Raw genomic sequence first — 16861 nt, 5'->3', positions numbered from 1 at the left:
GATTGCGCGCAATCCGAATACGCCATGAACTTCTTCATTTCGCTTCTTCATTTTCTCCATCTTTTCACACTACCAATTAACAATTCTAGATTTTCAAATTCACCGAATAAAATTGTAATCGAGATCCATTAACTTAACCACCTGAGCATTTTGCCATTGCGTCGATTACCATTGCAATGAGCGACTTTTTCCGTCGACGTAGTGACGCTGCCGCGTCAAGTTGCCGTCGCGTCAATTTGACGCCTGTAAAATCCAGCCTCTCTTGACATCAATGACTAGTAAATAATGGTCTGTCAATTGGTTTTATGTCGCATAAATGATATATTTATGAGAAAAAAGCAGCCCCCCCCCCCCCCCCCCCCCCCAAAAATTGAACAAAAACTGTTTTGTACATGTTTAAATGATTATTTGTATGCGAAGTAAATAGTTTTTTATGTCATGCAACTAGTCGTATTTATGCGTGAGTTTCCAATGGTTTTGTTTGACTGGAACACAGAGTGTCCTCGAATTCCGAGACATGTCCCTTGACCAAGAACGTTGGTTCCGCGTAGTGGATTCCTCTGCTTGTATATACAAGTGAACTTGCCATGTGGTGCACGTTTATTTTTACGTCTATCGACGACAACTGTATATAAACAAAGAAACAAAGTTCAAAAACATGAAATACGCAGTAAACAACTCTTTATAAGTGAAAGGAGACCTGACGTCGTTGTTGTTCTCACCTTGTGGCAGACGCTTGTGAAGAAAACCCTCCTATATTAATAAACTCACCCTTAACAATATCCTCCACAATTTCGGGGTATAATTTGCTTGTAACTGCACTACTTGGCGGATAAAGACGCGGGTTAGTGTTAATTTCGATCAACCAAACCGAAAAATCGTCCATGATTACGAAGTCAGCACCGTAGAGTTGGAAACTATTTTTTTGATTCGCCATATTCTCTTGCGACGCAAGTAATGCTCCAATTAAATTTTGCTTGATTCCTGGTAAAATGATCTTGTCCCAAGCGAATTCTTGATTCATACCCCTATGCACAAAATTTGTCGATGTAGTTGCAGCTGTGAAAGTAAGTCATTCCACGCCAAACGCTTAGGTGTAATGGTAAATTCACGATGACAAAAAACTGTGCCAGAACAAAGTTGTATAGATAGACTATACTTGAGGTAGTTTTTGAAGTCTTCTAAATTCCAGTGCAACTCTTTTGGGACTCTCGATTCTTGATGCTGACAAGTTCGATACTTGATTTGCACCATTGTATTGCACAAGTGAATGGATTCATGAAAGTCATCGAGGGTAAAGTCCCGTGATGCAAACCGAATGAGAATATCTCTACAAAATATATATAATTTGATAGTAGATAAGATATGAGTGTTCTGCAGCATGATCATCTACATCACTGGCTAAGCCAGCTCTGTTTTGTTCGCGGAGGCTCGAATGACGTTGACGTTCAATCGGTATAACAGATTTGACTCAATCTGTAAAGCAGAGTCGATTCACTCGTCGCCATAGAGCTATCTCGGTCGGTAAAGTAGATGATGTATCAAAAGATGTCGCGTATCTTATCAGCTTTCAGTATTAAAAATGATCTTGATCAAGAATATATGGTACGTGTTAAAAACTCTTACCTATACATCCAAACGACCAGTGGATGTGTACTTGTGATCAAGAACCATTGTCTAACGTCAATTTTTTTGTTATAAACTAACAATGGTCTTTCTGAAAATAAGTGATTTTAATGGTTTGGATTCATAATACCACCTTGATTTACTTACCTATATACTTTTGCACGACATACTGCATGCCTTCTCTGGCTGTCAAGTTTAGTTTGTTCAGAATATCTGATAAACGATCTATCAGAACAATTCCTTTTCCTAAACTCTTATCACTTGGTTTTAGTATCCAAATATCTCGCATTCCGTCAAGCTTTTCTTGAAGCCGAAATTTTGACACTGCGATCAAAATGTTGTCGGCAAACGCTAACAGTTCCTGCGAAGTAATTTTATTATCATCAGCTATTGGAGTATCAAACCATTGACGGATTATGAGGAGTTGAATTCACGCATTCATTAATGCTCACATCTATATCAATTTTTAAATTCTTCTTCAGCATATCGTATCCGTGTATTATCTTGTAATACGAATCTAAAAACTGATCCCAAGTTTCCACTGGCACTTCTCGGTAATCTCGCCTGTCAATATCTTCATGTGTATGAACACTATGAGGATCAAGCAACTAAGTTATTGGATAATGGAAAATATGCACTTGTTTTGGAAGAGTTTTGAGCACCTGATGAATTCGGTACATCTTTCCAGGGCAAAGAGAACAGCCGAGACGGGAACTTTACCATTTTCTTTCCAAACACTCTGAGGCCCAGTAATTTTGGCAATGAATAAAAACCACTTGAGAATTCCCAAACATGCAGTAATCCGATAATCAGCTTTAAAGTCTTTCATCTGAGAAGCCTGTTGGAATTGTGAGTATTGATTATTTTTATTTTCGTACTAATGAACGAAAAGTAAAAATTTTTTTATTACGCGGTAAATGTTGTAGCATCGTGGGAACTGTATATTTGAGACGCCCGACTCGTAGAACCAGTAGACGTTTTCCAAGTTGTTGCACATGTCAACCTGTGGCGCGCATTGATTGGAGAATAACAATCAAAAGACATTGCATGCACAGAAAGCCTACCTTCGACGTAAAGTAACATCCGGAAAATTTATTGACCATTGTTCTCTCGTCTACTCTGAAAGTAGGCGAGTGTTTACTGGTATACCAAATCAAATTAGTAACGCTATTCCTCAGTAATTTTTCAACTTGTTCCAAGCCACCTTGAAAATAGTGCAAATCCATCAGATTTTAAGTGAAATACATTTAAACGCTAATAAAATAGACACGAACACTTTGTTACACGCCTTACCAACGTTGGATTGAGGGGCCAAGGACATCATCTTTCGTACAGTTCTTTTCTCCAACCATCCCCTCCCCATCAATGGCTTCCTCAGCAATGGAAAATGTCCGCAAATAACAAACGTCTTACGGTCTTGGATGGCCTGGGATAAGAGCCTTGTAATGAAATTCAATCTTGCATCACCATTGACCAACAACTTCAAGTACTCTTTGAATAAAATACTTCCGTTTTCTGACTTCTCACTGTCTTCTTCGCAGCATTCTTGAAAATCCGAACTATGGCAGCTGGTTGTTGTATGTGCCGTGGTAACTGACGTCATTACACTTTTGCCAGAGAGTTTTTTATTTTTTACATTACAGAATTCATCTTCGTCGGCGTTGCAGCGTTCGATTTCAGTTTTGGGACATACCTAAAATGAGCGTCATTTTCAATCAGTCAGTCGAGTAAGTGAGGTCTACATCACGTTGTCTACTTTGCCACTCATCGGTAAAACCCAGCGCTCATGGTCAGTAAAGCAAGGTTCTAGTTCAGAACTACCGAAAATCTACGAAGTTTTTTTTGTAGTAATTTGCGTTTTGTTATTGAGCATACCTGCCAACCTCGAGAATGCTGTTTGAGAGCGCAGTTGTCTGAAGTTATTATCACTTGCCATCTACAATTCGTCAATTCCGATACCGGATTAGTTACACCAGGATCGATTATATATCCACGCCGTGATGTTGACGAGGGAGATATATTCATAAACAATTCATGGCCGAAATTTTTTTTGGATAACTGTAATTTCTCAGGATCGTTGCAGTCGGTGTTTATCATTTTCAATTAACTTGGAGAAAGTGTAAAGTAGCATCGACAACGTGGTAACAATTTTATCTTCGCATTGACACGAGTTTTATAAAGTTAATTCAATTACATTTTTTTTTTTCTTAACCACTTTCTTACGTCACAAACTTACGCTAAGCCGGAAATATCGTAGCGGAAGTGATCCAGCATAATGATAATTTACTTACAAGTACAGCTGCATTCACGTTTGTTCAACCCCAACTTCGGTAACGTCAAATGAATACGAAGGTGGCATTGAAACAAAAAAATGTCAACCGTGAAACAAAAGAAAGAAGAAAATAAAGTAATGCTCAGCAGTAATCGGCATCCGTTACCAGTACTAAACGCGACACCCATTTCAAACATCATTTTCGATTAGTTACTTGAAAATTACTGAAATTTTTAGTCTTCTCAGCAAAACACGCACCATCACGGAACGTTTGAGGAGAACCTTTAGGTCAATTTAGATGTTATTATGGAAGAAAATTGAAACGTACACATTCATTTTGGCGTTATTAATCTCTTGGAATGGAGTTTCACTGGCCGTACGAGAATACTGGAAGACAAGGAGCTGCGGGCGAAGGATTTCCCGTTGGAGAGACCAAATCCAGCACTCAAGTTCTGAATCGTAGTCCTGAACATGACTTCGAATGCACTTATTTCCGGCAGAGATCGAACCGAATTCATACTGCCGTAAGTATTATGCTCGAAGGAAACTCGAAGATGGTGGCCGACTTTCATGCCCCGTGTAAAAATTACCCACACAAAAATACCCTAAACATAATAACCCGAACAAAAATAACCCCAAAAAATATCCCATGACAATCATAACTTATAGTAAAAATAACCCACAACAAAAATAATCAATGACAAAAAATTGACAAGAAATTGACAAAATATTAAATTTAATGTTCATGATGTTTTACTAACCATTGTTTAATGCAGAGTTATTTTTGTTCGGGTCATTTTTGATCCGGCCATTATTTCTGGGGTATTTGGTTTGGTCCTACCCTCGGAATCATTTAAAAGAATCTCAAGGCTGTTCTTAAATCTTAAACAGGCACCAAAATCTGGTGGGCTCCATCCCGTAGCTATCCGCAAAATGTACGAACTATCGGAAGAATATACAGACTCGGACAGCGAACCAGACAACACTTCAAACGTGGAAAGATGGTTGGAGAGTTTGCCCACGAATGGCTTTGCAGAATCTAGTGCATCAAATTGTGTAGCTCTGGACAGATCAAGGGCTCTGGAAAATGCTGATGAAATCGATGAAAACAGTACGAAAGACCGGGAAGATGATTCGGAGACTTTTCCAAGCATTACTGACAATTCTCGAATAAGCCTTAGGTCAACAGCTGAAAATTCGAAACTTCAAAAAACAGGAGGTATCCTTGAAAAGCATTCATTTATCAACCTCGACGAAAGCCCAGCGATGACAGATTGGCTAGTTCAACGAGCACCTGGCAATAAGATCGGTAAGAGTTTGCGGCTGCGTCGAAAAGTGCCGACGAACACTGAAGTGGAGACTGAGGAGAAGAGACACTCAGCCGCAAAAGGGAAAGGGGATGAAAATGTTAGTGCACACTTACTTGCTAGCGAGATTCAAGGTAACGATGAGCTTAAACCGGGGCTGTGGAGCAAATTGTCTTTTGAAGAAGAAGACCATGATAAGGTGAGACTGGAAATTGTTCACGGGGCGAACAAGTCAATGTTATGTAAGATAGTTAGGAAATCAGAAATCGGATGGCCGTCTGATGATGTTAAAGACTCGGAAAAACTTCCCAGTAGCAACAGTCTGTTCCGAGTGGGATTAAAGTTTAAAACTACACCATGCGTAACATTTAAAACGCCATGTTCAAAGGAATCCGAAACGGATATTGGCTGCGCTCAATGGTCAAGGCCGAAACAAGCAAGGACTACACGGCGGAATCGAAATCAAAAGCGAGGGAAAAGAATTTTACGTGGACTAAAAAATTCCTGCGGTGTAGACCGTCGACAGAAATCATTGCCAAAAACTCGAGAGGCAGTACAGAAAAACCACCGACTATTTGAAAACATGGCGCAGGTAGGAAATGTTAGGAATTCTGTGAGATCTCCGAAAAATTCACGAGTCGTGAGATTTCAAGACGAAGTGGCATTCCGAACATCTTCTGAAGCTTGGAAACAAGCGAAAATGCTCAAACTTGCAAGAAATAACCGGATCTTGCAGACGGTCAGGGAAATCGTGAACAATATTAGAACCGAAGAGCAAAATATTAAATTAGCACCTCTAGATGCGTTGAATTTACGAGGAATTAGCGATGAATGGAAAAAAGATGGCAAAAAATCGATGTCATCAATCGAGAACAAAACGATCGAAAAAAGGAAGCCAATATTCAAAAATCCCGTTGTCGAGAAATGTTTGGACATGGCAATGGATGTTGCGTTAGATAGATACAAATGTTCTCGAAATACGTGGGAAAGCTATGTTAAAGAAAAATCGCGCAAAAACATGTCAACAACGACTTACGAGTCACCACCTGCCAAAAAGCCAAAGCCACGACAGGATTTTTCATTACCGCAAAATTCATGGCAACCTATTCATAATTACTTTCCGTCGTGCCCGTCATGTAAATGAACAAAAAAAGGATAGTTCTGTAATTTGAAATAAAGCAGATGTAAACAATTTTTACTTATCTAATCTCTCTTTATTTTGGTCATGATCCCATTTTCCCCTGATTCGAAATTTATAAAATGAAAATAAAAAAATAGAATCAACTACGGAATTCGTGTGAAATGTATGAGACATAATATTTTTTATTGACCAGGGTACATTAGTAAAATTGAATTAGATAAACTCTGAAATTGATCAAAGGGAATATAATTGGAATGCACAGTATTGCTGAAAAGTAGAACAAAGAAGGTGAATGTTTTGTCTATTTTGTCAGACCGAGGCCCACCGCGTACATATCAGTGATGTTGGACAACACTTTCGTCTTTTTTGAATGACTCTGTTTACGTTGGCTACTTCTATTATGGTTTCTTCCAGATGGTGCTCGTCCTATTTTGAGGGGGTGGTTCGGCGCTAATAGAGTAGAAAGTGGTGGTTCCGGTGTTTGTGCATTGACCCTCTTGTACTTATTTATCGCACTTTGCATAGCTGCGCTGATAATCTGAGGAGGTTGTAAGTAAAACTCGTTAAAATGATGTCGAACCTTCCCGTTTCACTAACAACTTCAACAAGTCGTATTTCACACTTTCTTCTTCCTCTGAGTGATGAGTGAAGAAATAAGTTTCATCAAACTTCGTGAAATGATAGAATTTACGATCACCATTGTGTAATGATTGGAAAAAGTTCGGAAATTTGATGAAAACGCTGTAAATATAATCGCAGCTGATTCTCACTCGCTTTGAGGTAATGTGACGCTACTCTTTGACTGAATTACATACTTTATACGTCCTGTCATGAAATTCCTGAAATTTTCTAAGCAATCACACAAGCGTGATCATCAACCCTATCATTTTCCAAAGCTTGAGGAGGTTTTATTTCTAGGGAAAGGAAAAATATGTAAGATACGATGGTCCGAGTTTGTCAGTAAATCAAGAAGGGCCGACAAGAAGACCAACCTTTTCTTCGTGATGTTGTTGCGTTTGTTTCTCCACCCTTGCGGCACTCGCGGCTGTGTTCTGGGGTTGCCTGAGTTCCATTATCGTCGAGATGAGTGTTTGCTGCCCATTTGCAACCGCTTTGGCAGTATGTTGACTGGGCCTTTGCCTTCCAGATTGAGTTGTCGGTGTGTTTTTCGTCGCTGATTCCATCTTCGAGGTGTTATCCTGAATTTGGAATGAAGAATATCACAGCTAGTCATCGTATGCAGTTTAACATTTTTCGCGAAAGAAAAATGCAACGACCTGAGGCGGACTTTTGGTCTTAGTGGCTGACGGTGATGTCCGGGTGGAAGTCTTCGGCCGCGTTTCAGGAATCTTCTGCGCAACGATTGAGGTTTCCGACGCAGTTATGGCCTGTCGCATTTTAGGGGATTCAAGTTTGTAATAGGCGTAGAATTCCTGATCTAGCTGAATCTCAAGTTCCTCAATGAGGTCGACGATGACTGGACCGATGTAGCTATGAACGGCTGACTTCGAATGGGTGATACATGCCTGCAAAATATGAAGTTTATCATCAGCCGGGATTTCGAAATTCAAAAAATGAATCGATCGACTTACAGCTGGCGACTTGCTGACGAGGCTCAACTTCGAGTCGTGACCAGACGTGTTGGACTTTTTCTCCGTCGAGACGATTCGCGTCCCTTGGAGGGAAAGCGCTGCTCCCAGGTACGGTTGGCAACTGGGCATTCGCTGACGGTAGACCAGTTCGAATTCTCCAGTTTCCGCATTCTTGTCCTCTCGAGTGTCTATCACAACTGCGTAAAAAAAGGTCAGGCCTCGACTATTCATCGATAACATCACTGGAAGTTACCTTTTATGGTGTCCTCCATAACCTGGCGACAAAGCCGCGTCGTCACGCTGGTTGTGTAGCTCATGTCCGGATGACTATTGATCTCGATCAGCCAAACTGAGAAGTCCTCCATAACCATAAAATCGGCACCGTAGAGTTCGAAGCTGTTTTTCCGTCTGTCCATGGCCTCTTGACTAGCAAGAAGCGACCCCACCAAGCTCTGCTTCATCCCTGGATAGATCAACTCGTCCCACGCATCGTTGTGGCCCTGAGCTCTGTATGGTTAACGTTAATAGCTTGAAATTTTACTGACGGAGGACATCAATCGGGGCAAAAAATTAAACAACGGGTTTACTTCAAAAACTGCTTGAATGTCGTTGCATCCCACATGTTGTCCGCCGGCAGTGCAGGATCGCGATCAGTGCTGTTTTTGTATTTGCACTGTATCGCATGATTGCAGAGATGGATCGATTCGTGGAAGTCGACAAGGCGAAACTTTTGCGAGCAAAACCGAAGGTAGCTCTCCCTGGAAATTCAGCTCGACTAACAAATCGTCATCAAAGACGGTATTACATCCATTCGCACGACAGAATAATCGCTGCTACGCTTATTCTACGTAAACTTTGAGCTTGACGCAAACTGGGTTACAAGATCAATCCGACAAACACACATATATGTATACACAACTGAGCTGAAAACGGGTAATTTGTTGATGGATTGCCGGAAGCCCGACTACTCCATATATATGTCCGTCCTAAATATATATTCTCAACGCAAATGGATCGAATTTGATATAGGCTTATACGTATGTGTGCCAGTGGACGAGCGTGCCTACTGGTACTAGGGCGAGTAGAACTATAATTACCCATTGTTTCACAAGAAATCACTAATCGCCGATCTATATTACGGTATAATCACGCATCTTTAGTTAGGGATGGATTATGTCGAGTTAAATTTCGAGTATAATTGGAGAAACTCTTGTGAAACAACATGACGAATACAGAACTACAACACAAATCATCATTCACGTGCAACCCAACCTGAGAGACAGTCTCACGTAAGGGTACATATTTCGATCGATGAGAATCTGCAGGGTGTTTGTACACAATAGGATGGTATTGTGAGCGTGTCGTGCACGAATGGCATAAAGATACACGTTCCATAACGTATGGAGATAAATGATACCTGTACATCCATAGGGTGAGGGGTTGAGCACATGTGACGATAAACCATTGCCTGATGTCAAACTTCGTACTGTAGATGAGAAGCGGCCGTTCTGTAACAAGTAGCCAGATAAGTTTTGTCAATATTTTATAGTAAAACATCCACAAAAGGGTAAATGTTTTTCCCAAAACCATTACCGATGTATTTTTGAACGACGTATCGAGTGTCAGATTTGTTGGCTGGGTTGATCTTGGCCACTACGTCTTCCAATCTGTTCATCAATGTGATACCTCGTCCCCGACTTTTGTTTCCCGGTTTCAATATCCAAACGTTCATAATTCCATCCATGTCTAATTGCGGCCAGTATTTACGAATCCGTTTCAATATGTGCCGCGATGCAAGAAAATATTTCTGCGGTTTTACAAAGTATCTTATCTTTATTTTGAACCACTGACATCGCCTGACAAAATTTCCAGGTAAGTATATATTCCAAACTCACATGAAACGGCACGTTGTTACGGACAAAGAGAGCTTGTCCGAAAATAATCTTGTAGTACCAACAAATGAACTGGTCCCATTGGTGAGACCAGACGCGTTCGGCCTCTTGGTCAATGTCCTCGTGTGATTGAGCACCGATGTAATCGCTGCATCTTCGGATCGCGAAGTCCAACGCCTTTAAAGGGATAGTGCCGTTTGGCGATCGCGTTGCATTTTCTCCCTCGGTATTTATTTTGTCTACCAACCATTTCAGAAGGCCGAGACAAGCGGTGAATCTGAACTCAAGTGCGATATTATTCAACTATTATCAGAATTTGTAGTATTTTCAATGAGATTCGAAAGAGCTGCGGAATGCAAGGTGGCATAACATTGCAGCAACGCGTACGCAATGTTGCAATTGAAGTGAAAAAATATTGCAACAATGCTTCTGCAATATTGCATTCGTTGTAGACTAGGGAAACATAAGATATTAAAATTTTCCAAGACCTGGCTGTAAAGCCTCACCTAAAATCCTCGATGAAGGCATGCATTTGATCACCCTGACAAATGTTGTAGCATCGTGGAAAGAGGGTGTTTGCCACTCCCGCTTCGTAATACCAGTGCATTTGCCTCACGTTCGAACACAAGCCCACCTGAAGCGTGATTCGTTTAATCCTGAGTTTGAATTTCGTTCCTACAAACCGCGGTATTTCCTCTAGCATGCATACGAATCCCAAACCCCCTTTTAAACCCGTCAGAATCGATTAAAACCGCATGCATGCGGCTTAAGAAGGCTTGATTGAATTGTAAAACGCTAATTTCATTACAGTATAAATTTTATCAAGACTTCAAAGTTCTGGAAAGTCGATTCGAACAAGTGTTAAAGCTATGTATTCTGTCAGTGAAACTTATAACCGAATTTACTTTCGACGTGAAACCGGCACGACAAAATCTGTTGAAAATAGTCGACTTGTTGTCCTGAGCTGGCCATCCCGGCCATTCTGATCCAGTGTTCCAAAGAAAGTCGACCACATGATTGCTCAGCATTTTCGAAATCAGTAGATTTTCACTCTGCTGATCTTTCAAGTCGCCAATCCCTGCTAGAAGCGCAACTGGGTTCGATTCTACATTCAGGTGCTGATCTGCTAAAAGATTTGTTTCGTACGGAATCATTTTAGATTGTGAAATTGTGATTGTGATTCAACCGCAGGCTCTATTTTTCTGAAAAAATCATTAGAATATCTTCCAACTAGTAGTGTTGTTGAAAACGCGGGGCGAGGGGAGTCACAGGGAGGCATACATTATCATACCGAATTCAGACGTTTTTGAATTGCGTAGCTTCGATGATTTTCAGCTAACAATAAGTTACAGCGCGACAAAATTCTAAGAAACAGAATTTTATGCAGGTCTTACCATTACCAGTTTTCCGATAGTATTTTTCACACCATCCCCTCTTCAGCATGCACTCACGAATAACCCGCGACCTTCCATAAATCATAAACGTGTGATGCGCCGCAATAGCATCCTTGACAATTTTCTTAATCCGTAAAAATCGTTCCTGAAGTGTCGGGGGAAGGCTGTTACTCAAATGAATATTGCTTGATGCTGGAGCGCCTTCTGTATACAAAATTTCAAATACATTAGCCGATTAATAAACATTGCGTAATAGAAATTGGCGAAAAGCATTGAAAATGACAAATTCAATACCACTTATGGATTCGCTTCCAGTATTTGGGTCACTAATTGTAACATCGTTCTTCTCCTGTGTGTTCGAATTTTCATCCTTGTCCTCGATTTTGGCGTCGCAAGTTTTGTCCGCCGATTCGATCTGATGCGGATCATCCTTGGCAAGTTGTACATCGTAAGCGATCATGTGGCAAATATAATATTCAGTTTTCTAAGATCAGCAGAAGTCAATATGCGTCATTGCCCTCCAATTCTTTTCGAAGAACGCACTGGATATCAAAGGGTAAACTTTTCTATCAATAATTTCTGAATCCACGTTTTTCTTCTATCAAAATCTGAGTCGGAACACGCAGAAATTCTTCTGGTTCATGGTATTCTAATTCTGGACAGCTCCTGTGTTTGGAAATCTAATTTCGGTCACCCTAAAGTGGTTAAAGGTCCTAGTCTGTCACCCCGAATTACTCTTGGTGTACGTACAATTAAAACTCCTCGCGCCCAGAATGAAAAATTCGATTCTAAAGCTCGAGTTTTTCCCGACAAAACGTTTCTCTAAACTGGTCGTCATAGATAACGGCTGATTTCATACCCTGAACGATGATCCACTAGCCGCACTTCCGGCTGAACTGATCGCCTCGCCGACCATGTGCTGCAGGGCCGTTGGAATCCTGTAGAATCCCGCAGGCGCGGAAGTACGTACTTGGCGAGAAATTGAGGACAAGTTGGGTTAGTCGGATAAGATCGGGGTTGGGTGTTTTGTGGGGTGAGGGTAAGGGTCGTCCTTCCACGTACCAGGCGCCTCACGGCTCTCATACATGCCCAGATATCTAAGGAAAGACGCTGATTCGAAGGAGGTTAATCAACCCTCCATATACCCCTTATCATATTATACTTTGACCCATTTACTAAAACGATTACCACCTCGGTGCAAATTTCTGGTACACGATGCAAATCCATGAAGGTTTCTCTGAAATTCACCGTAAGACTCCCAAAAATTCTGTGCATTGGGATTTTTTGAAATGGTCTCAAAGAATTTAGGATTATCAGAAAAACATCAAATACCGTGCGGGAAAAATTTGAAATGATTACCTTTCTGGAAAACTCTTGAACTTGATCTTAACATGAATTTTACTTCGATTGGGAAATCTCTGAAAAAATCTTTGAACCCGTAGTTTTTGGCATATGTCACAGTATTTTATTCAGCAAAATTTTCACCAGTGTCAAATTTATGCGTCACAAATTACGAACCAGTTTTAGATTTTGTTAATGATACAAATATTTCTTAGTTCGTACATAGTGACAAGATAAAATTGTACAGTGACTTCTAAGCACAAGTATAACTATAATAACTATACTCACAAACTATACTTCATGAATGAATTAAAAAAATCGAAATGACACAAGCCATATTTAAAAAGTTTGCCAACGACAGTAGGGAATCATATTTTCATGAAGGTAATTCTTGATTAGTCATAGTTGGGGTAGGTCTAATGGAACTTACCATGGAATATTGTTCAACAGGGATGTTAACCACAAAGAGACGCAGAATGAGGAAAATTGCATAAAACTACTTTGCGTTGTGTAAAAATTCTAGAAATAAGGGTTCCTGTAATTTGTTTATCATGCGTCTAATACTTTGTTTGAATTTTCAGCATATTTGCAAGAATAAAAGATAAAAACGTTACAAAGAAATCGGCTGATCCAAAAACAGTGGATGGCCTGAATAAACACGTCACTGTCAAATCGCAATATATGAGAAGCCGTGGCGAAAGCGTTATCGCACGCAATTTTGTTTTCACTTTTACAACGCTTTGACAGAGAGCAATGCTTGACAAAAACGTAACAAAAATATTAAAAACTCAGTGAATAATTTTGTAAGAGTTTAGTGTTTTTTAAAAAATAAATAAAAACAATAATTGCTTAGTAAATAAAAATTCATTAAATTGGCGTGTATCAGGGAGGTAATTTTCGCAAGCATATTTTTAATATTTGCTGGGAATATCCTATAAATGTAGATTTTCTCTTTCTTGGATATTAGTGAATTCCCCTATTACGTCAAACAACAATCACTTTTACACTAATCACTAAATCTGTCACTGTAGTGTAAATTACGCGCTTCCAGATACATTGGACACGCTCAACAGCGCGATTTGAACCTTTGAGGCTACGGAGCGCTTGACGCCTCATTCGTTCGTGATGCGCATATGACGTAACACAGTGATACTGACCGTCGGCGGCGCATACTCGCCAAATACAAGTGACGCGCGCCCATGTTTTGGAATCCTTCGGATAGTATCATGGACGTTATAATTCATACTCTGATGGGTAATAAACTGGCATTTTTTCTGAGCGCATGTAATGACTCCTAACGTTCCTAATTTGAAATTTTCCCCTTGTCGTTTCTTCAGCTACTTTTTCGATTTAACAATCTATAATGATTCAATATTTCAAACAGCGCGCCCATAACTACAAAGCAAGTTTTGTAAATTATGAAATGCTACGCTGATATACCTTTACTTCAATGAATATCACAAGCAGAAAATCGGCTCCCTATTTTATTTTCCGGCGTATTTTCAGTTATATTAACGCTCAAGTTGAAAACTAGGGAACTTTAATTTGGTGCGCAGCGCTGGGCGCATCCAGTGAAAAACTGTCAGATGTGTTACGAGTGTAGTCAACGCAAGTGTTACACTCATATCATTCAGCTGGAGGTAATCAAGGTTGCAAGAGGTTCTACGGCAGTGAAAAAACATGGCTGAGGCATTCAAGTCGGCCGCGCTGGTTCTTTTTACGGAGAAATGCTTCGAGGAATACTTTGAAGATCTGAATTTTCTCGACCGTAAGTTAAAATAGTTGTTTTCTAATTTATTTACGACCTCGCGTTACCTCACAACGACATCGTAGTATCAATACAGATCGCGAGATTAATGGGACTGCTTTGTCATCGCGCAGTGTTGCAACACGTCCAAAAATCGACACGTGGATGCAAGCTGCGCCTTAATTGGTGCGCGAATTTGTGTCGTGGTATATTCAAAATGCAGGTATAGAAGCATAGAAACTGCACCTTAATAATCAATCATGTACATTATTTTTCAGCTGAATGCTTCAAATCCACTCTCAGCAGAGGACTGGGCATCGGAATCATAGCAGGATCATTTCTCGGTTAGACTTTTACCACTCGTTTTCTCACTGATAGAGTTATAATAACTTGAAAATATCATATTGAAGTGAGTAACGTTATCGTAACGATTTATGCTAAGGAAAAACCGTTAGTTTGGGAGTTTAAAATTGTCTGAAATTCGGTAAAATATAATAAACTAAAACATACTCATATTACGAAATCTTAGTTCCTTCAAAGTCAATGTAATTGAGAAAATACTGATTTTTTCCCCTTATGTTTCGTTACGATAAAGTTACTAATTTCGATCTTGTTTGAAAATAGTACCATTTGCATACTGATGATTCACAATTTTTTTTTTTTTTTTTTCCCATGAAAAACACCTAAACTATATTATTTTACTTATCAAAAAGGTATTTTACAGTTAAATTACCACAGATTGTTAAAATCTCCAACAATAAAAGTGGTCAGGGTATAAACATCTTCAGCGTATTACTAGACCTCTTTGCCATCACTGCAACGGTTGCCTACAGTTTTGTAAATGGATTTCCTTTCAGGTACGGATTCACTTCTCTTGCTCTTTCACAATAATTCAATCGCACAAAGAATGATTTTAAGAATTACTTCGACTTTTACTTCCACAAGATCATTTGAAAATCTTTCCTCTTCCAGATTGGTCTCACGATCACTTTTGCACTTGCCCTTTGTTGTTCTTATAAATTATTTACTGCTTTCATTTACCTGTAATGTAATAATTTACTATATTCAATATTATATATCACACACAGTTCTTGGGGAGATGGAGTATCATTGGGACTACAAACAGCGGCGATTGGTGCCCTAGTGATGCATTATAACGGTGCAACTCAACCAGCGGTTGCATTTGTTATTGGGTATCTAGCAATTGTGTATGCTTTGACAAGTGGGCTAACCCCTGTGAGCATTTTGTGGTCTATGCAAGCTGTGAATGTCCCAATTCTCCTTACAAGCAAGGTAATTATCATTTGGTCGTCAATTATTAGGGAGAAATCGTTTGGAGAATTACTTGTGGAAATCTATAGTCTATTTGAATGACTGCAGACTATTCGACAAAATGACAATTTTTGTTATTCGGTATTGCATTGACAAATCACTTAATATTTTCAGATGATACAAGCCTATACAAATTACCGTAATGGGAATACGGGACAGTTATCAGCAGCCACTTCATTTATGCTGTTCTTCGGTTCTCTCGCTAGAATTTTCACCTCTATCCAAGAAACCGGCGATTCAATTTTGATTCTCACCTATGTGTGCTCTACAGCTGCCAATGCGCTTATCTTGTCGCAGGTTCTTTATTACTGGAACGCTGTCGTCAAACCAGCTACCAAGAAGAGTAAAAAGACGAAATAAATACATTAGATACAAAAAAACACAGTATGTGGATACTTTGTTTTTACATCAACCAAATGTGTGTAATTAACTATAATAATTAATTACCAAATAATTGATGGTGGTATATAGTGAAACGTAAAGGCAACAACCCTGGAGATGACCAAACATGATGTAACTGATTATTTTCCTAATGTGATTAAATTAGACTGACTTACGACTAAGCTTAGAATCCATCATGAAAAATTATAATTTATTAGCCAGATGGTAAACGTTATCGAGGCGGGCTTTCTTGTTACACAACAGTTGTATTGAAGATTCTATATTCAATTGCGACGTAGATTTAGATATCTCCATACTTTTGCTATTTCGTAGATTTCAAGCCATTTCTTTATTTGCGGTAATACCAAAATGTTTTAGCATACTTTTTATTCAAAACCGCATATAGAATTTGGCTTTTTTGGCTTTTTTCGCGATTGAGATCGATGAACTCAGATGTTGGGAGATATGAAGAAATCCAAGTTTACAGCGCAATCGAGTACAGCAAGCACTCAAAGCCAGCTTAAACCTGCAATAAGAAAAACAATATAATCGAACATTTTGATTGTATGAATAGGAAGCTTCAACAAAGATTTCAGATTTTAACCATCGCAATCGTTTCACAGTAAAAAGGTCAAAGTTCCGGAAGCGTTAATTCACTAACGTTGTTAGAACCATTTCCGGCGCTCAGTCGGTTTTCTCCGACAGCCGCACTACGGCCTGCAAAACAGATAAATTGGCGGATTTGTTCAAGATTGTGTTGATTACTAAAATAATTGACAGAGACGAAGCGATTCAAATTTTTTATACAACTTCATGAATATATTCTCCAAAGTTTC

The 16861-nt window shown here is 39.5% G+C and overlaps 3 protein-coding genes across 3 annotated transcripts; 1 reads left to right on the top strand and 2 right to left on the bottom strand.

Moving 5' to 3' along the window:
- Positions 1 to 454: 454 nt before the first annotated feature.
- LOC124404681 (tubulin glycylase 3A-like) lies at positions 455 to 3900 on the bottom strand. Its single transcript, XM_046879014.1, has 14 exons — positions 3863 to 3900; positions 3502 to 3562; positions 3374 to 3454; positions 2920 to 3319; positions 2691 to 2830; positions 2537 to 2629; positions 2289 to 2464; positions 2031 to 2190; positions 1774 to 1987; positions 1627 to 1717; positions 1160 to 1330; positions 723 to 1028; positions 668 to 680; positions 455 to 625 (listed from the first exon to the last, which is right to left on the bottom strand). Exons 1-14 carry the CDS (start codon positions 3898 to 3900, stop codon positions 455 to 457), a joined length of 2115 nt encoding a protein of 704 aa, XP_046734970.1.
- A 2618-nt stretch (positions 3901 to 6518) lies between these two features.
- Positions 6519 to 11684, bottom strand: LOC124404277 (tubulin glycylase 3A-like). Its single transcript, XM_046878293.1, has 13 exons — positions 11519 to 11684; positions 11225 to 11428; positions 10736 to 10956; positions 10337 to 10464; positions 9834 to 10107; positions 9532 to 9745; positions 9356 to 9446; positions 8526 to 8696; positions 8192 to 8445; positions 7939 to 8135; positions 7624 to 7872; positions 7339 to 7545; positions 6519 to 6884 (listed from the first exon to the last, which is right to left on the bottom strand). Exons 1-13 carry the CDS (start codon positions 11682 to 11684, stop codon positions 6648 to 6650), a joined length of 2613 nt encoding a protein of 870 aa, XP_046734249.1. The 3' UTR covers positions 6519 to 6647.
- A 2498-nt stretch (positions 11685 to 14182) lies between these two features.
- On the top strand, positions 14183 to 16556 carry LOC124404281 (mannose-P-dolichol utilization defect 1 protein homolog). The gene is made up of 5 exons (XM_046878298.1): positions 14183 to 14333; positions 14591 to 14656; positions 15037 to 15169; positions 15401 to 15605; positions 15759 to 16556. The coding sequence occupies exons 1-5, from the start codon at positions 14246 to 14248 to the stop codon at positions 16002 to 16004; spliced, it is 738 nt and encodes a 245-aa protein (XP_046734254.1). The 5' UTR covers positions 14183 to 14245; the 3' UTR covers positions 16005 to 16556.
- Positions 16557 to 16861: the final 305 nt, after the last annotated feature.

Source organism: Diprion similis, chromosome 3 (genome assembly GCF_021155765.1).
Source record: "Diprion similis isolate iyDipSimi1 chromosome 3, iyDipSimi1.1, whole genome shotgun sequence".
Taxonomy (NCBI): Eukaryota; Metazoa; Arthropoda; class Insecta; order Hymenoptera; family Diprionidae; genus Diprion; species Diprion similis.
The sequence above is the reverse complement of the archived record's forward strand: the minus strand, read 5'-3'. Positions and strand labels throughout refer to the sequence as shown.